The sequence below is a fragment of the Candida jiufengensis genome (assembly GCF_024610255.1).
Source record: "Candida jiufengensis strain CBS 10846 chromosome Unknown scaffold2, whole genome shotgun sequence".
Lineage (NCBI taxonomy): Eukaryota > Fungi > Ascomycota > Pichiomycetes > Serinales > Debaryomycetaceae > Lodderomyces > Lodderomyces jiufengensis.
Genome location: NW_026261561.1, coordinates 1,141,767 through 1,164,395, shown reverse-complemented (window position 1 = coordinate 1,164,395; position 22,629 = coordinate 1,141,767). Strand labels below are relative to the sequence as shown.

The 22,629-nt window shown below is 28.8% G+C and overlaps 11 protein-coding genes across 11 annotated transcripts; 3 read left to right on the top strand and 8 right to left on the bottom strand. All coding sequences in view use genetic code 12, as the record gives it.

Annotated features, from left to right (window-relative positions):
* Positions 1 to 567: 567 nt before the first annotated feature.
* Positions 568 to 1,908, top strand: KGF54_003546 (uncharacterized protein; the record flags this gene model as incomplete). The annotated part of the gene is made up of 1 exon (XM_051764146.1): positions 568 to 1,908. One exon carries the CDS (start codon positions 568 to 570, stop codon positions 1,906 to 1,908), a length of 1,341 nt encoding a protein of 446 aa, XP_051619606.1.
* Positions 1,909 to 2,759: 851 nt separating this feature from the next.
* On the top strand, positions 2,760 to 4,796 carry UBP1 (ubiquitin-specific protease; the record flags this gene model as incomplete). Its single annotated transcript, XM_051764145.1, has 1 exon — positions 2,760 to 4,796. One exon carries the CDS (start codon positions 2,760 to 2,762, stop codon positions 4,794 to 4,796), a length of 2,037 nt encoding a protein of 678 aa, XP_051619605.1.
* A 229-nt stretch (positions 4,797 to 5,025) lies between these two features.
* On the top strand, positions 5,026 to 6,066 carry KGF54_003544 (25S rRNA (uracil2634-N3)-methyltransferase; the record flags this gene model as incomplete). The annotated part of the gene is made up of 1 exon (XM_051764144.1): positions 5,026 to 6,066. One exon carries the CDS (start codon positions 5,026 to 5,028, stop codon positions 6,064 to 6,066), a length of 1,041 nt encoding a protein of 346 aa, XP_051619604.1.
* A 32-nt stretch (positions 6,067 to 6,098) lies between these two features.
* On the bottom strand, positions 6,099 to 7,853 carry KGF54_003543 (glucose-induced degradation complex subunit; the record flags this gene model as incomplete). Its single annotated transcript, XM_051764143.1, has 1 exon — positions 6,099 to 7,853. The coding sequence occupies one exon, from the start codon at positions 7,851 to 7,853 to the stop codon at positions 6,099 to 6,101; it is 1,755 nt and encodes a 584-aa protein (XP_051619603.1).
* A 466-nt stretch (positions 7,854 to 8,319) lies between these two features.
* Positions 8,320 to 9,450, bottom strand: KGF54_003542 (pepsin-like aspartic protease; the record flags this gene model as incomplete). The annotated part of the gene is made up of 1 exon (XM_051764142.1): positions 8,320 to 9,450. The coding sequence occupies one exon, from the start codon at positions 9,448 to 9,450 to the stop codon at positions 8,320 to 8,322; it is 1,131 nt and encodes a 376-aa protein (XP_051619602.1).
* A 536-nt stretch (positions 9,451 to 9,986) lies between these two features.
* On the bottom strand, positions 9,987 to 11,117 carry KGF54_003541 (pepsin-like aspartic protease; the record flags this gene model as incomplete). Its single annotated transcript, XM_051764141.1, has 1 exon — positions 9,987 to 11,117. The coding sequence occupies one exon, from the start codon at positions 11,115 to 11,117 to the stop codon at positions 9,987 to 9,989; it is 1,131 nt and encodes a 376-aa protein (XP_051619601.1).
* Positions 11,118 to 11,657: 540 nt separating this feature from the next.
* Positions 11,658 to 12,782, bottom strand: KGF54_003540 (pepsin-like aspartic protease; the record flags this gene model as incomplete). The annotated part of the gene is made up of 1 exon (XM_051764140.1): positions 11,658 to 12,782. The coding sequence occupies one exon, from the start codon at positions 12,780 to 12,782 to the stop codon at positions 11,658 to 11,660; it is 1,125 nt and encodes a 374-aa protein (XP_051619600.1).
* Positions 12,783 to 13,321: 539 nt separating this feature from the next.
* Positions 13,322 to 14,449, bottom strand: KGF54_003539 (uncharacterized protein; the record flags this gene model as incomplete). Its single annotated transcript, XM_051764138.1, has 1 exon — positions 13,322 to 14,449. The coding sequence occupies one exon, from the start codon at positions 14,447 to 14,449 to the stop codon at positions 13,322 to 13,324; it is 1,128 nt and encodes a 375-aa protein (XP_051619599.1).
* Positions 14,450 to 14,986: 537 nt separating this feature from the next.
* Positions 14,987 to 16,114, bottom strand: KGF54_003538 (pepsin-like aspartic protease; the record flags this gene model as incomplete). The annotated part of the gene is made up of 2 exons (XM_051764137.1): positions 14,987 to 15,549; positions 15,613 to 16,114. 2 exons carry the CDS (start codon positions 16,112 to 16,114, stop codon positions 14,987 to 14,989), a joined length of 1,065 nt encoding a protein of 354 aa, XP_051619598.1.
* A 1,241-nt stretch (positions 16,115 to 17,355) lies between these two features.
* On the bottom strand, positions 17,356 to 19,113 carry KGF54_003537 (uncharacterized protein; the record flags this gene model as incomplete). The annotated part of the gene is made up of 1 exon (XM_051764136.1): positions 17,356 to 19,113. The coding sequence occupies one exon, from the start codon at positions 19,111 to 19,113 to the stop codon at positions 17,356 to 17,358; it is 1,758 nt and encodes a 585-aa protein (XP_051619597.1).
* Positions 19,114 to 19,628: 515 nt separating this feature from the next.
* Positions 19,629 to 21,755, bottom strand: KRE6 (beta-glucan synthesis-associated protein; the record flags this gene model as incomplete). Its single annotated transcript, XM_051764135.1, has 1 exon — positions 19,629 to 21,755. One exon carries the CDS (start codon positions 21,753 to 21,755, stop codon positions 19,629 to 19,631), a length of 2,127 nt encoding a protein of 708 aa, XP_051619596.1.
* Between the last annotated feature and the right edge of the window lie 874 nt (positions 21,756 to 22,629).

The window sequence follows — 22,629 nt, the reverse complement described above, 5'->3', positions numbered from 1 at the left end:
ACGAACTCTTTCCATTAATTCAACCACTATTACTATTGTGACACTTCAAGTCTCTCAAATTTTGTGGACTTCAAGGCAATGATAAATATTTAGTTATTGAATTAATAATAAACAAAAAAAGAAATATAAGACACAAGAAACATAAGACAAAAATCACAAAATAAATTTTTTATTTTTTTTTTTCAACAAAATTTCAACGATTTTTTTTATTATTTTTTTTTAGAGTTAATTTTCAACACCTTTTTAGTTTTTACAATATTGTTTCTTTCATCAATAAGCTTTGATTTCATCAACTTAAATTATAGACTTAAAGAATAGAGCACAATTATATCATCTATATCATAATCAATCATTTGATAATTAATATTCTCGAAAGATCAATAATTAGCTAAAAGTATAAATTTTAATTCATATATCAAATAAATCATACTGAAAAAAAGTATTTGTTACGTTACGATCGATTTTTAAATTTTTTGCATTTCAATTAAGCTACAAAAAAGTATCCATAACTTTATCAATCATTTTTTATAAATTATCTATAACTCGATTCATCAATATTAAATAAAAATGTCAGAAACTAATAGTAATACCACAAATAAACTTGAAGATCAACCGACTCAGTCAACAAATCACATTACTGAACAATCCACCACAACCACTGAATCGCAACCATCACAAGAACAATCACAAGAAGAAGCTCAACAACAAACTCCACAACAACAACCAGAAATTGTAGCTTCTGCTGTTGATGGTGGACGTGAAATGTCAAATAAAATATTATATGTTGGAAATTTACCAAAATCCGCGTCAGAAGATCAGATTAGTGAATTGTTTTCAGTAGCAAAACCCATTAAATCAATTAAATTATTAAATGATAAAAATAATTTGGGTTTTAATTACGCGTTTATTGAATTTGATGAAAATCAAGATGCTGATATGGCATTAAGTACGTTAAATGGTAAATTAATTAATAATAGTGAAATAAAAGTAAATTGGGCTTATCAATCAGCAACAATTACAAATAATAATTCATTAGAAGATCCTTTATATAACATTTTTGTTGGAGATCTAAGTTCAGAAGTAAATGATGAATCATTGAAAAAAGCTTTTGAAAAATTTGGTTCACTAAAACAGGCTCATGTGATGTGGGATATGCAGACTTCAAGATCAAGGGGTTATGGATTTGTATCATTTAATAAAAAAGAAGATGCAGAATTAGCTTTACAAACAATGAATGGAGAATGGTTAGGTGGTAGAGCAATAAGATGTAATTGGGCATCACATAAGCAACAAAATAATAATAATAATAACTTTAGTAATGGTGGAGGATACTCACAAAATAATTATAATAATGGTTATAGAAGTCATAATAATATGAATAATAATCGTCATCAATTTAGAAATAATAATATCAACAATAATAAATATCAAAATCAATATACACAAAATGGTCAATCACCACAGAACTCGGGATTAAATGGTTTGATGTTGCATGATTTAGGATCTAATGGTACTCTTTCACAACAATCTTCACATCAACAATTGAATGGTAATGGTATAGGGTCAAATCAACAACAACAACAACAACAAAACAACAGCAACAACAACAACAACAACAACAATAATAATATAACAGTTATGTCACCTCAATCTTATGATATAGTATTAAGACAAACACCATCATGGCAAACAACAGTTTATTTAGGTAATATTGCTCATTTTACTCAACAACAAGAATTGATTCCATTATTACAAAATTTCGGTTACATAGTAGATTTCAAATTTCATCCAGAAAGAGGTTATGCTTTTGTTAAATATGATTCTCATGAAAGAGCTGCTTTAGCTATAATACAATTAGCTGGTTTTAATTTAAATGGTAGACCTATAAAATGTGGTTGGGGAAAATGATTAATTTTTTAAATATATAAATAAATAAATAAAATTAATTACAAACTTTACTTTATGATCTCTTCAATCTGCTCTTCACTTTTTTATACCATTTGAAGTCAAATTATTCTTGTTTCTTCTTACTTTTTATCTCTCTGTAAACTGATACTAAAAAATAAGCAATTATTATATATGGGGAAAAAAAAGAAATGGCTACAAAAATTTATAACATTAATATCATTATTTTTGTATTAGTTTTATGATCAACTTAGAGAATCAATAATTCAATCAACTAATTATTCATATAGCTCGAATCATATCAAATTCAAAGCAATTGAAGATCATATTTTCATTATATCATCTCAATCAAAGTTTCATTAAGTTAATAATAATAATTTATACATTTTTAGAATTTGAAATATTTTTTTTTTCTTTCTTATTATTATAATATTTTTTTTTCAATTATCATCATTCATCATTACCAAATCAAATTGAATCATTGAATTGTCTTTATACAGATACCTTCTTCTATTTTAGAACTAAATGAAATAGAGAAGTTCAGATTATTATCAATTATTCATTTAAATTAAACTTACATGTTATTTAATATATTTAACAAAAAATTAATTTTATTTTTCATTTTCAATTTTACAACTATTAATTTAATCCTCAAATTGTCTTTATTTAAATCTAATAATAAATTATTATCAACTTTTTCAACTTCGTTTTTAATTGTTATATCACTATATTATTTATCAACTACATCTTATTTCAATAATTTTATAAACAATATAACTAATTTATTTATCAATTCAGAAAATCAAAATCAAGAAAAAATTTCATTTAATATCCCACAAATCTTTAATAAAATTATGAATTCATCAAGATTTGGTAGATCAAATTATAATAGATTTAATTCCAAAAAGACAAAAGAAAAGAGATTTGCTCTGAAAAATGGTGGAGAATTAGGAGGGATAAGTAATGATGGGAATACATGTTTTATGAATTCTGTAATACAATCATTAGCTTCATCAAGAACTTTAATAAAATTTATTGACTCTTATCTTTATTCAGAGATTGAAGTTGATACAAACGCAAATGGTGAAAAAATTACAATGAAATCAAATCAACCAAAACCTGAATTAATTTTTACAAACACTTTTAAAAATCTTTTAGATAATGTTAATGGTAAATATGGTTCAAAAGGTAAAGAATTCAGTACAAAGCAATTATTAAATAAAATGCCAAATGGACCAAAACAAAATTTCTTTAGTGGGTATAGCCAAGAAGATGCACAAGAATTTTATCAACTAATAATGAATATATTGGAAAAAGAATTTAAAAAAATGAGTGTTAGTAGATTACCAACTCCAGAACCAGAAGATGAAAATAACAGCAAGCCAAAAGAAAATAAATTTGTAGATGTTAGAAATATTAAAGACGTTATTTCTGGTTGCAATAGATTAGGTAAATTAGGTACGGTATATGTTCCAGCTGCACAAGTGGATCCAAACATTGTTGATGCGGAATATAAAGTAATGCCCTTAGAATTAATTACACCCGTTGATGGAATTACAACTGAACGAATTGGTTGTTTGACATGTGGTGAAGTCGGAGGTATAAGGTATGCAGTAAATAGTGGATTAAGTTTAAATTTACCACAAAATCAATCATATTATACAAGTACTTTTAATATTACCGATTTATTAAATGAATGGATCAAACCAGAAATCATAGAAGATGTTAATTGTAATAGATGTGGATTATTACAAACTCATGAATTTTTAGGTTCAAAATTAACAACATTATCAAAAGAAGAAAATTCCAAAATTATAGAGCAAATAGAAAGTCGAATGAAAGCAATTGAACTAGAATTACAAAAACGACAAGTTACAGATGAAGCATTTGAAAAATTAACTACAAAGAATCAGATCAAAAAAAGTAGGAAATCAAAGCAAATATTTATAGATAGACCACCACCATTATTATGCATGCATATAAACAGATCACAATTTGATCCAAAAACTTATATGATTTTGAAAAATCCTAGTAATGTTACATTTCCAGCTGTCTTAGATTTAAATCCTTATATTTTGGAACCAAATGATATCAATATGGATGCTAGATTACCTTTTAGAAAACAAGATGAACAAAGATTGAGACAACAACAGCAACAACAACAGCAAGCTCAGCATATGAATGGTGAAGCAAACGGTGAAGCAGACGAAGAAGTTGAAGAAGAAAACCAAGATGAAAACGTGGAATCGTCATCTTCATCCAAGACAGATTCATTCACTGAAAAATTTGAGTCTGTTCAAACACCTGCATCAATTATTGATACCTCATCTTCCGTGTCAAACAATCCGTCATTACTATACAATTTAAAAGCAGTTATAATTCATTATGGTACTCATAATTATGGGCACTATATCTGCTATAGAAAATTGCGTGGAACATGGTGGAGAATAAGTGATGAATCCGTCTATGTTGTAAGTGAAGAAGAAGTTTTGGGTGGTCAAGGTACTTTTATGTTATTTTATGAATATGATGATGGGTTTAAGGAAATTTTACAAGATGTAACTGATGATGAAGAAGAAGTAGAGGAAGAAGAGCAACAACAAGAAGATTCACAAAGAACTCAAACTCAAAGTGATAGTGATGATGAAGATGAAGTAGAATTATCAAATAATAAAGTACAAACAGAATCAAACGAATCTACAAATATAGTGGCCCCGTCGGACGAAAGTGACGTAAATACTCAAAATGGAAGTGTCGAACATTTCGAAAATATAAGAAGTTTAGCATCACACACTCCATCAATTAAGGATGTCGAAATGGGAGATAATGAATTTGTAAATGGAGATGAAGATACTAATTTTAATATTGCGGAAGCTCAAGTTCATTTATGATGAGAAACTAAGTTGTTCTTAAAAAGGAGAAAGTCAAAAAAATTATTACACAGATTATTTAGTTCTATTTATTACGTAGTTTTTAGAATTTATTATTTAAAAAGACTGATTAAATTGTAGACAAATTTACGATGTTTCAAATCTAAAGGCCTCGAACTACTTTTTTCTATACAGTACCAAATTTTTAGAAGATCATCACCAACTAAATCACCATTTACAACAATACTCAATGGCCAGAAAACTAAAAGGTAAAAATGTACAATCAAAAGGTCTTAAAGGAGCATTAGCACGTCACAAAGTACAAGACAAACTAAACGAAAAACTAAAGCAAAACGCAGAAATTCAAAAGAATAATCAACTACTAAAATCAAAATCAATTAAAACATCCAAAAAATTAAAACAAAACAACACAGTTGTGAAAAAGGGGTTCATGCCGCTCAAACCTAACGATACAGTCTTGTTGATTGGAGAAGGTGATTTTTCATTTGCTAAATCATTAATATTACAAAATTTTATAAAAGTTGAAAATTTAATTGCAACTAGTTTTGATTCTTATGATGAATTAATTTTAAAATACCCAAACACAGTAGAGGAGAATTTGAAGTTTTTAGAAGAAAAGGGAGGGCAAGTAAAGTTCAATGTTGATGCTACTAATTTGATACAATCTTTGGACCTAAACCTCAATTCAAAGCAGAAAAAATTGAAACAAAGAGTGAAATTATTTGAGAATGTAAAACCAAATGAAACAGATGAAGATGATTTAGAAGAAGATACTAATAATAACACTGACAAGTACAAAAAACTAGATTATATAATGTTCAATTTTCCACATACAGGAAAAGGAGTAAAAGATCAAGACAGAAACATTCGAGATCATCAAAACTTAATAATCAACTATTTCAAAAATTGTGATCAATTGTTTCAATTAGTAAATCAGAAAGATCAATCGCGTAACGATTTTGCAGGGTACGAAGAAGATTGGACACCAAACGGTAAAATTATTCTAACTGTATTTGAAGGAGAGCCTTATAGTTCATGGGGTATTAAAATTATAGCAAGAGAACAAAATTATAAAGTTGAACAAAGCGGTAGATTTGAATGGGGGATGTTTCCTGAATATCATCATAAACGTACAAATAGTTCCCAAGATACTACTAAACCTGCTAATGAAAGAGATGCAAGATTGTATGTCTTTGAAAAAAGAGTAGAAACTGATGACAAGAATGGGAAAAATAGTAAAAAGAAAGAAGATGATTCTGATTCAGAATAATGATATTTTCATATTTCTTAATATTACCAAATCTATGCTGGAAAAACTCTAAGACAATTATCAATATAAAATATTTCTTTGGTTAAAGGATCTTTAATTTGTCCCTGTCTTAACAATCCATTTCTTTCACTTAAATATTTTTCATTAGGGAATAATAATTTATCAAATGGGTATATATTGCCATTGGGTAATTTGAAAGGATTATTAAAAATATTTGTTATTAATTGTGCAAATGGTAAGTTTCTACTTAATTGAAATAATTCTGGTGAACAAGTTGGACAATTATTTACTTTATTTAATTGTTTGTAATAATGATTTGGTCCTCTATATTTCACATTTGTTAATGATGTTAATTTTGGATCTGTTGATGTGATAGTTGATGTTGAGTTTGTTGTGATTAATGGGGGAGTGGCATCTATTGAAGAAGTCCTGACATAACTAGCTCCATTTGTATTATGAATGTGCTGCTGCTGCTGTTGTGGTTGTTGTGGTTGTCCATTACTACTTATATCATTATTGTTGAATTCAATTATTGACATATCTTCAAACACAGTATTTTCAGTATTATAATAACAAGATTTTGTCTTCAAACTTGATAAACCAGCAGATAAGTAAATAAATAAAGGATAATTCTTAGTTATACCATATAATTTTATAAAATTTTCAATAAAACATAAAGATAAGGATTCCCATCTTTCATTTGATAATAAATTTTGATAATCTTTAAAATGTTGAGATTGGATCATCATATTATTTGAATAATTTGAAAGAGTTGAATTTTTTTCCTGGTTTTTAAAATTACCAAAATTGAACTGATTATTCAAGTTATTTATTGACGTATTTATATTATCCATTGATTTGAAAACTAATAATCCACCTAATCCTTTTAATTTTTCTAAATTTATTACATGATTTTGTACATCATCTTTTGAATAATTTTCTTTATTTCCATAACTTGATAAATTATCTCTTGAAAATTTAATTGCTTCATTGATATCACCTTTCTCAATCAATGTTAAAAATTTACAATAATTAATTTCAAATTCAAGATTTGAATTCAATTTTTTTAATACATTTTTATTTTCATTAAACCATGATATAATTAGTAATAAATCATGTTTGTAAATTATTGATATGAATACTTGATTAAATTCTTGATATAAATCATAATCAATTAATTTTGGTAAATTTGGATTAGTTGAGCTTAATGAATTTAATAAATTTATTCCTATATTTTCTGTTTGAGATGTGTTTGATTTAATTAAGTAATCGACAATTAATAAATTTGCTTGATCTCTACACCATTTTATTAGATTTGGGTTATGTAAATCAAGTACTTTATCATCATTATCTTGGTTTTGAGTATCTGATACTCCATTTATTTCACTTGTGGCGTTTTTCAATTGCAAAGGTATTTCGTTTCCTTTCATTGGGTCTTTGGTTCTAATTTGATTATTACCATTACTAACACACCATTTTCCCAACTCTTGTATATTGCTCAATCTAGCATTTAATCTAGATCTATATTCTTCATCATTTTTAATCAATGTGTTTAGTTTTTTCATAAATGTTTCAAAATTTTTAACCAATTTTTTTATCATTTCTAATTTCATTGAATTTGATATTTTATCATTCTTTTTAATCTTTGAAATTTCTTCATTTGTTAGTTTTTTCTGTTTTTCTATTAGTTTTTGAATTGATTTGAAGTTCTTTTTAATTAGTTCAATAGGGATTCTAAATTGTGCTTGATGTGTTTGAATATGAAAATCTATTGTTGGATCACTCATGATAACAAATTGATCATATGAGTAGTTAATATATTATTCAATGAGATTGACAAAGGATGTAATTACAAATTGAAATGTCAAATGTTAATTGATAATCAATTTTGGATGTGAATTGATATCTTAATAATCAAAATTATGCATATTCTATTAGAATTAGTAAATATATTCTGGAGCGTTTCCATGCTACCAAGCGAGATAAAGTTTTGATAATTTAAATTATGGGGTTCAAATGAAAAGAGATAACTTTCAAGAAGAAAGTCAAAATTTTTACAACATAATGTTTCTAATATTTCCTCACCAAAATGAAGTACATAGTATATAGAAAACTTGACTATACATGTCGAATTAAAAAAAAAAAAAGAGATAACTTAAATGATTAATAATAAATTTTAAAACACAATATTAAATTAAAAAAACCTAAACTACTCAAAAAAGGTCTAAAGCCAAAATCTAAAACTTATTATATTTAAAAAGCAACAACTTCATTAGTATTGGAAGGTTTCCATGAAGCTAATCCAATTTTTTCATTTCCAACTTCATAATCAATAGCTAAATTTATGAAACGTAAAAGTGGTGATCCAATATTATATGCAGTTGTGGAAACAACTGTCAATGCACAATGTTGATCCTGACAATCTGGTTCAATAAAAGCTATTAATGGAATTGTATAGTTTTTACCAAAAAAAGTTATTGTAAATGTTTTATCCTTAATTAAAGAATAATCAATTTTTTTACTTCCTTTAGCGTTGTTTGGATCATCTGGTAAAGCGTTCAAAATCCCAGAATAAACGTCTTTGTGCACTAAAATTAGATCATTTCCTGTATCAAAAGTTGCGTTACTATTTACAGGAATATCCGTGCCATTGATATTAATTGAATCAATATACGCGTGTACATTAGTATCTCTTATTGAATTCCAAGTGAAAGGTTCGATTGTTTGTGCTTTACTGTAGCCTCCCAAAAATAATTGTAAACTTGTACCACTGGAGTTTCTGGAATGTAATGAAGCAATAGGCTTTGAAATTGAACCCGCATTGTATGCTGCCAAAACAACGTTTTGATACTCTGAGCCTTTTGGAGGTTTGGCGAGTCCTAATAAACCAAATGGCCAACCCTTTCCAATGTCATTAACATCGTTGAGCAAAACTTCTGGAATCTTAAAATTTGAATCAAGCCAAATATCATCAATAACACCTTCACCATAATAATAAGCATCCGAGTAAAACTTTATTCTAAAAGGCTCTCCAGTTCTTTCAATAGTAGTAGATTTGCTTGAATTATATAATCCAACTTCACCGTTTGGAAGTAAGCAAGTAGAACAATTAGAACTAACATCCGGTACTTGTACTCCCCAGCTACCAGTGTCCACGACCAATAATACCGGGTCTTTATTTGAACCTACTTGAACAACAGCTTTAGGAAAATTTTTGCCTTTGAGGAAATAATCAGTTTCACCAATTTGCCTTTTTTCTAAATGATCATTAGTTGGCAATACTAAATCTAATGCAATGACACCATCTCTTGGTTGATTGTAAATCAAAGAAGCGTTAGCAACAGCGGCAAATAAAGCACCAATAGTTATAAAATTATTCAACATTTGAGTGTTTGGTTGAAAATTAAAAGCTTTCACATATTTCAAATTTAAGGATCATCGAACAGTTATATAGACTCTGATCGATAGCATCGTGGTTAGCAACTAAGCTGTCTATTGTTTTGTATCATTTATAATACTTTTTGACTCTATTCGTGATTTGTTGAGTATTTGATTACAAACAATAAAAATGGTTCTGAGACCTGAATACGATAAAAAAATCGAAGGTTAGGAAACTCGACACAAAATTGAATTTGCAACAAACCTTCCTTAAACAATTGCTGTAAGTTCCGGTATGGAGTATGGGAACGAGTCTCTTTGTCTATATGAGGTGTAATTCCCATGTGTTGAAGCTTAATCAAGAATACAGTTAGCTCATAATCTTTTTAAGGAAATTTTCTGTGGATTAAAAGCATACTTTACAAAATCATTTAGCAATCATTTAAACTGTAACTGGATAGAAAATTTAGATTATTATAAACTAAAACTATTGAAACTATTCACGACAGAACTAAACAAGTTTTAGCGAGCTTTACGACTCTCTAAAACGAAACAACATTATTAGTGTTTGATGCTTTCCACTGAGCCAAACCGATTTTTTCATTTCCAACTTCATAATCAATAGCTAAATTTAAGAAACGTAAAAGTGCTGATCCAATATTATATGCAGCTGTGGAAAAAACCATCAATCCACAATGTTGATCCTGACAATCTGGTTCAATGAAAGCTATTAATGGAATTGTGTAGTTCTTACCAAACAAAGTCAATGTAAATGTTTTATCTTTGATTAAAGAATAATCAATTTTATTACTTCCTTTAGCGTTGTTTGGATCATCTGGTAAAGCGTTCAAAATCCCAGAATAAACGTCCTTGTGCACAAAAATGCGTGAATTTCCTGTATCAAAAGTTGCGTTACTATTCACAGGAATGTTTTTGCCATTGATACTAAATGAATCAATATACGCGTGTATATTACTATCTCTAATTGAATGCCAACTGAAAGGTTCGATTGTTTGCGCTTTACTATAACCTCCCAAAAATAATTGTAAACTTGTACCACTAGAGTTTCTGGAATGTAATGAAGCAATAGGCTTTGAAATTAAACCCGCCTTGTATGCTGACAAAACAACATTTTCATTCTCCGAGCCTTTAGGAGGTTTAGCGAGTCCTAATAAACCATATGGCCATCCTTTTCCAATATCACTAACATCGTTGAACAAAACTTTTGGAATTTTAAAATTTGAACCAAGCCAAATGTCATCAATAACAGCCTCACCATAATAATAAGCGTTCTGGTCAAACTTTGATTTAAAAGGCTTTCCAGTTCTTTCAATAGTAGTAGATTTGTTTGAGTTAAATAATCCAACTTCACCATTTGGAAGTAAGCAAGCAGAACAATTAGAACTAATATCTGGTACTTGAACTAACCAGCTACCAGTGTCTACAACCAATAATACCGAGTCTTTATTTGAACCTACTTGAACAACAGCTTTAGGCCAATTTGTGCCTTTGAGGAAATAATCAGTCTCACCTATTTGCCTTTTTTCTAAATCCTCATTAGTTGGCAATACCAAATCTAATGTAATGACACCATCTCTTGGTTGATTGTGAATCAAAGAAGCGTTAGCAAAAACGGCAAATAATGCACCAACAGTAATCAAGTTATTCAACATTTGAATGTTTGGTTGAAAATTAAAAACTTTCACATATTTCAAATTTGAAGATCATCGAACATTTATATAGACTCCAAAAGATAGTATCGTAGTTAGCAATTAAGCTGTCTATTGTTTAGCATCATTTATAATAAATTTTTGACTCTATTCATAGAAAATTTTGATTTTAAACAATGTGGTTTTGAGATTTCATTTTGATTACAATAAATATATCAAAGGTTATGAATCTCGACACAAAAATGAGTTTGCAAACCATACATGAACATTCATTTTATGTAAGTCACCGGAAGGAGTAAGAGAGAATGACCACAGCAAGTCTCTCTGCCGATATAGAGTTTATTATACGTGAGTTAAAGCTCAACCAAGAATCTAGTAAGCTTATAATGTATTGAAGGAAAATTTTTGTGGATTAAAAGCGCACTATACAAACTCTTTTACCAGTAATTTTGAATCTGGATAAAGATTTATTCAAATTATTTTGAACTAAAACCATAAAAAAAACTCACGACAGGACTAATCAAGCTCTAGTCTTTCAAATCTCTAAAAAGAAACAACATTATTAGTAGTTGATGATTTCCATGGAGCCAAACCAAAAAGCTCGTTCCCTACTTCAACGCTGATAGCAAGGTTTAAAAATCGTAAAATTGGTGATCCAATGGCAGTATAAGACTCTGGCCAAATTACCGACGAACAATGTTGGCCAGTACAACCCGGTACAATGAAAGCTAATGCTGGGATAGTATATTTTTTGCCAAATATGGTTAAAGTAAATGTTTTATCTTTTAATAAAGATGCATCAAATTTACGAGATCCCTTTTTGTTGTTTGGATCAAATGGTAATGAATTTATTATGACATCATATACTTCTTGACTGACAAAAATATTAGGATTTCCATAGTCAAAAATAGATGATTTATTTACCGCAATTTCAGATCCATTTATATTAAATGAATTAACATATGCGTAAACTTGAGTACCTTGAATTGGATGCCAATCAAAATCCCCATCTAAGTGTGATTCACTATAACCACCTAAGAATAATTGTAAATTCACAGCACTTGAATTTGTGGCTGATATAGAAGTTATTGGTTTTGAAGTAAGTCCTGCTTTATAAGCTGCCCATGCAACATTTTCATTTTCTGATCCTTTTGGTGCAGGAGCTAAACCCAATAGCCCAAATGGCCAAGTACTTCCAATATCACTGACATCATTAAATAAAACATTTGGTATTTTAAAATTTGAGCCAAACCATATATCATCAAGAACACCTTCACCATAATAATAAGCATTTGCATGAAATGTTGACCTAGCTGACTTACCCGTTCTAACTGCAGTTGTAGATTTATTTGAATTATATAATCCAAGTTTACCATTTGGAAGTAAGCACTTAGTACAATTGGTACTTACATCAGGAATTTGGGTTAACCAACTACCAGTATCAATGGTTACTAAAACCTGATCACGATTTGAACCTACTTCAATGATTGTTTTGAAGTACAGGGAAGTAAAAGCATCCGTCTCACCAATTTGTCTTTTTTCCAAATCAGAGGCACCTGATAAACCTAAATCTAAGGTAACAACACCATTTCTTGGCTGATTCTGAATCAAAGTAGCGTTGGCAATAACGGCAAATAATGCACCAACAGTAATCAAGTTATTTAACATTTGAATGCTTGGTTGAAAATTAGTAAAGTCTCACATATTTCAAATTTGAAGATCCTCGAATATTTATATAGACTCTGAATGAAAGTATCGTAGTTAGCAATTAAGCTGTCTATTGTTTAGCATCATTTATAATAAATTTTTGACTCTATTCATAGTATTTGATTACAAACAATGTGGTTTTGAGATTTCATTTTGATTACAATAAATATATCAAAAGTTATGAATCTCGACACAAAAATGAGTTTGCAAACCATACATGAACATTCATTTTATGTAAGTCACCGGAAGGAGTAAGAGAGAATGACCACGGCAAGTCTCTCTGCCCATAAAGAGTTTATTATACGTGAGCTAAAGCTCAACCAAGAATCTAGTAAGCTTATAATGTATTGAAGGAAAATTTTTGTGGATTAAAAGCGTACTATACAAACTCTTTTACCAATCATGTTTGATTCTCGATGAAAATTTATTCCAATTATTAAAAACTAAAACTATAAAAACTACTTACGACAGAAGTAATCAAGTTTTGATTTAACGACTCTCTAAAAGGAAACAACATTATTAGTATTTGATGATTTCCATGAAGCCAAACCGATAAGCTCGTTCCCTACTTCAACGCTAACAGCAAGGTTTAAAAATCGTAAAATCGGTGACCCAATGGCAGTATAGGACTCTGGCCAAATTACCGACGAACAATGTTGGCCAGTACAACCCGGTACAATGAAAGCTAATGCTGGGATAGTATATTTTTTGCCAAATATGGTTAAAGTAAATGTTTTATCTTTTAATAAAGATGCATCAAATTTACGAGATCCCCTTTTGTTGTTTGGATCAAATGGTAATGAATTTATTATGACATCATAAACTTCTTGGCTGACAAAAATATTAGGATTTCCATAGTCAAAAATAGATGATTTATTTACCGCAATGTCAGTTCCATTTATATTAAATGAATTGACATATGCGTTAACTTGAGTACCTTGAATTGGATGCCAATCAAAATCCCCATCTAAGTGTGATTCACTATAACCACCTAAGAATAACTGTAAATTTACAGCACTTGAATTTGTTGCAGATATAGAAGTTATTGGTTTTGAAGTAAGTCCTGCTTTATAAGCTGCCCATGCAACATTTTCATTTTCTGATCCTTTTGGTGGAGGAGCTAAACCCAAAATTCCAAATGGCCAAGTACTTCCAATATCACTGACATCATTAAATAAAACATTTGGTATTTTAAAATTTGAGCCAAACCATATATCATCAAGAACACCTTCACCATAATAATAAGCATTTGCATTAAATGTTGACCTAGCTGACTTACCTGTTCTAACTGCAGTTGTAGATTTATTTGAATTATATAATCCAAGTTTACCATTTGGAAGTAAGCACTTAGTACAATTGGTACTTACATCAGGAATTTGGGTTAACCAACTACCAGTATCAATGAATAATAAAACCTGATCACGATTTGAACCTACTTCAACGATTGTTTTGAAGTACAGAACAGTTGTAACAGCATCCGTTTCACCAATTTGTCTTTTTTCCAAATCAGGGGCACCTGATAAACCTAAATCTAAGGTAACAACACCATTTCTTGGTTGATTCTGAATCAAAGTAGCGTTGGCAATAACGGCAAATAATGCACCAACAGTAAACAAGTTATTCAACATTTGAATGTTTGGTTGAAAATTAAAAACTTTCACATATTTCAAATTTGAAGATCATCGAAAATTTATATAGACTCCTCTGAAAGATAGTATCGTAATTAGCAATTGAGCTGTCTATTGTTATGTATCATTTGTAGTACATTTTTGACTCTATTCATAATTTGTTGAGTATTTGATTTTAAACAATGTGGTTCTGAGATTTCATTTTGATTACAATAAATGCATCGAAGGTTATAAAACTCGACACAAAATTGATTTTGCAACAAACCATACATGAATATTTTCTGTCTGAACCGGTGAGGAGTAAAAGATAATTATACAGCAAGTCTTTCTACCTAAATCATTTATCCATGTGGTGGAACTCAATCAAAAATCCCGTAAACTTAGAATGTAATTAGGAAAAGAATTAAAAGCATACTTTACAACTCTTTGAGCAATAATTCAAATTATATCTGGACAGAAAATTTATTCAAATTATTATAAATTTAAACTATAAAAACTACTTACGACAGAACTAATCAAGTTTCATTTTACAACTCTCTAGAATGAAACAACATTATTAGTATCTGATGATTTCCAATTAGCCAAACCGATAAACTCGTTTCCTATGTCAACGTTAACAGCAAGGTTTAAAAATCGTAAAATTGGTGATCCAATCGAAGTATAAGTCTGTGACCACATTACCAGTGGACAATGTTTGCCAGTACAACCAGGTTTAATGAAAGCAACTAATGGAATAGTATAATTTTTGCCATGTATAGTTAAAGTAAATGATTTATCTTTAAATAAAGAAGCGTCATGTTGACGAGATCCCCTTCTATTGTTTGGATCAAATGGGAATGAATTTGTTATGGCATCATAAACTTCTTGTTTAAAATAAAGAGCAGGATTTCCATAGTCAAAAAGTGGTGTTACATTCACCGGAATGTTAGTTCCATTTATATTAATTGAATTAACCAACGCGCTAACTTGAGTACCTTGAATAGGATACCAATCAAAATCCCCATCTAAATGTGATTCACTATAACCACCTAAGTATAATTGTAAATTCGTAGCACTTGAATTTGTTGCAGATATAGAAGTTATTGGTTTTGAAATAAGTCCTGCTTTATAAGCTGCCCATCCAACGTTTTCGTTTTCTGATCCTTTTGGTGCAGGAGATTAACCCAAAATTCCAAATGGCCAAGTTGGTCCAATTTCACTTACATCATTAAATAAAACTTTTGGAATTTTAAAATTTGAAGCAAACCATACATCATCAAGGACGTATTCACCATAGAAATAAGCAGCACCTTTATAAAATGTTGATCTAGCTGGGTTACCTGTTCTAACTGCAGTTGTAGATTTATTTGAATTAAATAATCCAGGTTTACCATTTGGAAGTAAACATTTAGTACAATTAGTACTTACATCAGGAATTTGGGTTAACCAACTACCAGTATCAAGGAATAATAAGACTGGATCACGATTTGAACCTACTTCAACAATTGATTTGAAGTAAAGATCAGTAAAAGAATCCAATTCCGCAATTTGTCTCTTATCTAAACCAGGAACACTTGCTAATTCAAAATCTAAGGTAACAACACCATTTCTTGGTTGATTTTGAATAAAAATAGCGTTAATAGTAGCAACGAATAAAGTGCTAATTGTAATTAATTGGTGTATCATTCCTTTATTGATCTGAAATTTAAGTTGTTGATTTTGACTTGAAAAAAAATAGTCATTTTTAAGAATTGAAGATATATATAGTACCGATGCAAATATGAAGATGTTATATCTTTATTGTTATGATGGCCGTTGTTGAATTTGTTTTTGTTGGTTATGTGGTTGGGTTATAATACCGTTAATAACATTCTATTGTTCTCAAATTTGATGCACTTTGGTTTGGAGCACCTGAACGTAGTATGACTCCTATTTTTAGGGGAGTTTAGGAAACAAACGTAGATCGATGAACTGTTTCTTCTCTGCAGATGATTGATCTGATGAAATAATTACCTTCAAAAGTGGGGAGTGAAATAGTTGAATCATTTATTGCAAAAACTGAGGATTTAAAGGGCAATAACTTTAATCAACTAAGAAAATTTGCACAAGTTCTGTTCACAAAAAGTAGTTCAACCTGAATTGCTGAAGTTATTGTCTTCATAATTTACTATTAACGGACATGGTTTGAAATCAATCTTATTAAAATACTTCACCAATCTATGCAGGAAGATTTCCAAACAATAGTTAATCATATAGTAATTGTAAATTGTTTTAAATGTCAACCACAAACGTTTCGAGTCGGAGTCAATAAGTTAGAAAATGGTCATGGTTGTAGTGTAGTCTTACTATTGTTCAAAGGTTTGTAGAAGATTTGATAAATTTTGATTTACAATAATAAATAATTGAAGAGTGAAAGAGTAACAATGCAGACTTAACACACGTTCTATCCACAAAATGAAATTCAACTTGAATTGCTAAAGTTATTGTCTTTATAATTTACTATTCACGGACATGGTTTGAAATCAATCAAATAAATACAATTGACCAATCAGAGGATAGTTTTAGACAATAGTATATCATATAATAATTATAGATAATTTCAAATGTTAACCACAAACGTTTTGGGTCGGAGTCAATAACCTAGAATTGTGTCATAACTCTTGTGTAGTTTTGTTGTTCTTTCAAAGTCAATAGAAAAAATTGTTTTGCTATTGTTCCTAGGTCAGTAGATAGAATTGATAAATTTTTTTTATAATAAATAAGTAATGCATGGAAAATTTTAAAAATAAAAACGCAGATCTTTTTCGTATTTACAATAAATTACATCAAATGTTGTAATCTTGCATAAATTAAATTGTATAAATTTAAATACTCTAAAACAATCTCAAACTATTCATATTACCAGATATGATTTTGCAACAAAAAGATTAAACAGCAATAGCTTCAACCCCATCAACAACAGATTCAACATCAACTTGAACATCATCTTTCTTATCCTTCTGATCACTTTTCTCACCTTGATTCTTAGTTTTCAAAGCTTCATCTAAAGATTTAGAACCCAAATTATCAGTAGTGTCATTTATACTAATTTTACCTTCTTTCAATCCATAAAATAATTTCTCTAAATAATCACCACCAATATCAACTTCTTGAACAAATTCACCATCAACATCTAATGGATTATATCTATTGTCAGCAAAATAAGGAACAACACCATCTACAAATTCTTTAGCTGTATGTTGAGTATAATAATGGAAATGTAAAGAATCACCTTTTTGTTTAACTGTTTCAATTTCCCATTGTTTTTGATCAACTTGTGGTGGAAGTTGTTTAGAACCTGACCAAACACCAGCTAATGCAGCTGCACTTGCTTCAATTGTATGGAAATTTAATTGTGATACAGTTATACCTACTGTACCTAATGTTGGATCATTTTGGAAAAAAGTATTATGATAAAGTCCTTCAACTCTTGATAAATTACCTGGATTGATTAATTTTAAATATTCTGAATCTTTACCAAAAAATGGGAAATGATAATGATAACCAGTTGAAAAAATAATTTTATCAAATTTACCACTTGTACCATCTGAGAAATGGAAATTACCAGTTTTAGGATCAATATACTCAATAGTAGGTTTTGAAGTTATACCTTCTGATTTTAAGGCTTCATTAATGTATTTAAAAACTAAATGTTCACCTCTTTTGGAGACAGTAACTGATTTAGCTAAAGGAACTAAGTATTGTACTGCATTTGCAGTTGAGATTGAATTACCAATTACTAAAACATCCTTATCTTTGTAATCATCTAAATTTCTAAAAGATTTAACATGTAATAAACTATCTGGGAAATTTTGATTGAACTCTGCTAATCCTTTAATATGAGGATAATAAGGAACTGTGTAATGACCATTAGAAACTACAACAGCGTCAAATTCTTCCTTATACCATTCATCAGTGCCGTTATCTAATTTATGTCTAACACTAAGTTCCCATTTCCCAGTTTTCTCATTCTTGACAACATTTTCAACAACTGAATTTAATCTAATATGATCTAATAAATTTTCATCTTTAATGAAATTTGAAAAACGTGATGCTAATTCCTTGTTAGTTAAAAATGGATAAATTGTTCTATTTTGAGAATAATATTCTTTTTCATCTGGTAAATAAGAATAACGAGTAAATCTTTGAGGAATATTAGTAAATAAAAATTGAAAAATACCAGATCTATTCCATTCTAATTCATTTTCTAATCCATTTGTTGAATCTTTAACATTTAAAGGATTTTTAACATTAGTTTGTGATAAATCTTTTGGTGATTTTCTACTTGGTCTAATAATTTCAGGATTATTATAATTTTCAGTATTTAAAATATCTTGTGGTGGGACATTTAAATCTGCTTTTTCAGTAGCTGGTGCCCATATCCCACCAGCATGATCTTTAGTTTCAAAAGCAACAATACGAGAAAAAGCAGGGTTTGAAGGTAATTTATTTTCATGGTAAGTGTTTTTGGCATTAGTTAATGTTGATTCACCATCTTTTGTTGTATGTAAGAATTCATATAATGAAGCTAAACCTGCTGGGCCTGCACCAATTATTGCGATTGATTCTATTTGTGGGATTTTTGGTGGGTTTGTTGATTGAGTTGTTGGAGTTGTTGTAGATGTTGTTTCAGTGGTTGTTGACATTTTTATTAAAAATATTAGTTTATCTTAAACCAAAAAGCTAGGATTGACCAAAAGAATAGTCTCAAAAATTTTGAATCAATCCTTTAATCTCTTTATATATTAATTAACTATGGATTCTTTTTATTGCATTGTTTCATATTTAAATTAAGGGAAAGTCTCCAGAAAAAAATGTTAGCCACAGTCTGGCACCTATTTCGGTAGAAAAAATTGACTAGTGAACCGGATAAGAAAAATAATAAGTTATTATTAAACTAATTAAACTAAGATCAAAATTGACATATTATTTATCCACAATAAAAAATTATTACTTCCATTAAACTTTTATTAGCTCATATAGTGGTGGATTTGATCTTGAATTTGTACAATTGTTTATTTATTTGATTTAATTATTGTATTAAAAAAAAAAAATATGTCTATAAAATTTGCAAAACTAAATTGAAACAAAATCAAAAATTAAACCTGAATAAAATAAATCAAAAAATTAACACCTATTGTTTTTCTTTCTTTTTATATCTTTAACATCCACCATTTAATTTATGTTTTGGAAATGTGTAACCAGCATCTTCAAATGAAGTTAAATTCACATTTGAATAAATATCTAAATGTTGTTGAATATAATCATAAGTTGGATAATCTGCAGGATCACAACCAATATTTATTTCATTAGCTGGTTGATAGACTCTAATATAATCAATATGAAAATTTGCTGGGAAACTTATACTATTCCAATCTATATATGCCCAATTATTTGATATACCTAAATTCATTATAACTGACATTGGTTCTTTTGATAATCTTCTCCAACCAATATTACCATCTGGATGTAATGCATTAGAATAAACAGTAAGTGTTGGATCTCTACCAACATACCATCTTAAATAACCATTATCATCATCATTTAAATATTCAAACCCATATCTTTGATAATTATGTTCTAAATCATCACCTCTTTCATACCAAGTTGTATTTAACATAGTGATTGCTGAAAAAGCTTGTTGGAAAGGACCACCTGCATAAGTATTCATTGTTGTAATTGATTTATTATAAATTTCAATAAAATTATAATCTGGCATATACCAGATATCCATTGGAGCTAATTGTAAAGATTGTGAAGCAACACCGTTACCTGCTTTACCTGTTTTAACATCTTCTGTCATAATTTCACCTTCAATAACATCGATTTCTGGTGCTCCTCTTCCTGTACCTCTATTTGGATGTGATTCTCCTGGACAAGTACATGAATTTAATCTCTGGCCTGGTAAATAAGATATTCCATCAGGAGATGATTGATTAGGTGTTATACCTGCATCACAAGTATCATAACTATAAGGCCAAACACCTTCTGTTGATGCTAAATAACCTGGTCTTCCTAAATTTCCCATGGTCCATAAACCTGGCCATAACCCTGTTTTATAACCATAATCTGGCAATCTTGCACTTAACTCAATTCTACCTTGACTGAAACACATCTTGTTCCAACTTTGAACCATACCTGATCTATAAAATAAATCATGATTTTTAAATGCATCCATTCTCAAAACTAAAGTACCATTTGCAGTAGTTACAGCATCCGGATCATACCATTCCAAATCTTTTGTAGCATCATAATGTAAATCTGCAGCTGCAAAAAATTGATCATCACCCTCATAAAATGTACGACCATCTGCATTAAATTCATCACTAAATACTAATTGCCAAGAATCACCGTTTTTCGATTTTAAAGTTAATGCATCTTCTGGAGTATCAGGATCAATTAACGATTGTCTTATAGCACTTAACATTGGATATGAGTAATGAGTTAAAATTTCATAAGTTTGAGGACGATAAGGATTTGTTGCACCTGAATATGTTACTGCAGGTAATACTATAAATATTACTAGTGCTGCTAAACCTAGTATTATTAAACCAATTAAACCACCAGTTGATCTTTTATCCAAATTTTTCAAGTCATGTATAAATCTATTCTTGTCATATTCAGCATCTTTTACTGGATCTGGATTATGTAAATAATCATCTGGTTCTTTATCCTCTATACTTAATGGAAATGATGATGCTGGATATCCACCAAATGGACTGAAATCATTTGGATATGGACTTGATGATTTACTTGAACTTGAATCATCTAATGAATTTGATGAAGGTGAATTAAACATATACAGTTGTTGTTTAGTATTGCTATTGGTTTTTTCTTGATGATTATATAATTGAGATGCTAATGAAGTTGATGATACAACCCTTGAACCAGCCATTGATGGATATCTATCGAATTCAGCAGGACTTGAAGGATTTAATCGATTACTATTATTATAATCTTTATTTAATAGTCTTGTTTCATCAGAACTTGAATTTTCATGTATTAATAAATTTGAACTGCCACCATTTGAGTAATATCCACTATATGCATTAAATGGTTTTCCGTACTCTGAATCTAAATGATGTTGATTATTATTTTGCTGTTGATTCCCAGTAATATTATGATTATTTATTCTTTGGTTTTGTGATGATGATGAAAAAGAACTTATATCACCTTCTTCATCAGCAAAAGGATTTCTAGTATTATTATAATCTGATGAAACATCTTCATTATCATTATTTATTGAAAATTGTGGAGTATTCGAGGTAAGATTTCTATCAGATGCCATTCTAATTATGTGCGTTATTTTTTGTTGAAAATTGGTGACTTGTTGAAATTAATTAAATTATTGATAATTTAAATTCTATATGTTTAAAGTAATATATGATAATGATAATGATAATATGCTAATGAATTAATAAATGCTAATGATTGAATGAAATCTTGATTTAAGTGAAAATAAAAATGTTTTAGAACCCCTAAAGAAAAATTTATTATATCTCCAAGAAATGTGTTTAAATTATATCTGTCAAAATAAATATACGAAAAATTCTTAAAAAATATCAAGAAATATGTGAGTGAATAAATTAACGAAAGTGATGTTTGTAATAATCTTTAGGTGCTTTTGAAGTAAGTATAATGATCAGATAGGTTAGTGTTGATATGATTTATTGAAGTGAATTCTTCTTTTAATATAGTGGAAAAAAAAATAGTTTGGTTGTAAAAAATAAAATTTAATTTTTTCTTTCTCTTTTGGTTGTCAAAGTTTTTTTTTATTTCTTTCTTTTTATTTATTATTATTTTTATTTTTTATTTTATAAAATATTATTTATTTACTTTATTTACTTAATAAACTAATTTAATATACAATAAGTACAAAATTAAGTATGTGAAGTAAAAAATTAATGAAAATAGTAAGATATTATATAATATTTATGGATTTTCAATAATATCAAAAATATCAATCAAACATATATCAAATAAATAAATGACAAGATGGTATAAGTTAATTACAACCAGAGGAAAAATACATTTAAATTTATTGATGAAGTGAAGATAGAACTAAGTTCCTGTCATGTTAGATTTGTTTAATCGTTTGCTCACTTGTAAATATCTTTAATTAATACTTATTAACTACTCATAAAATTGTAACTAGTTAATAC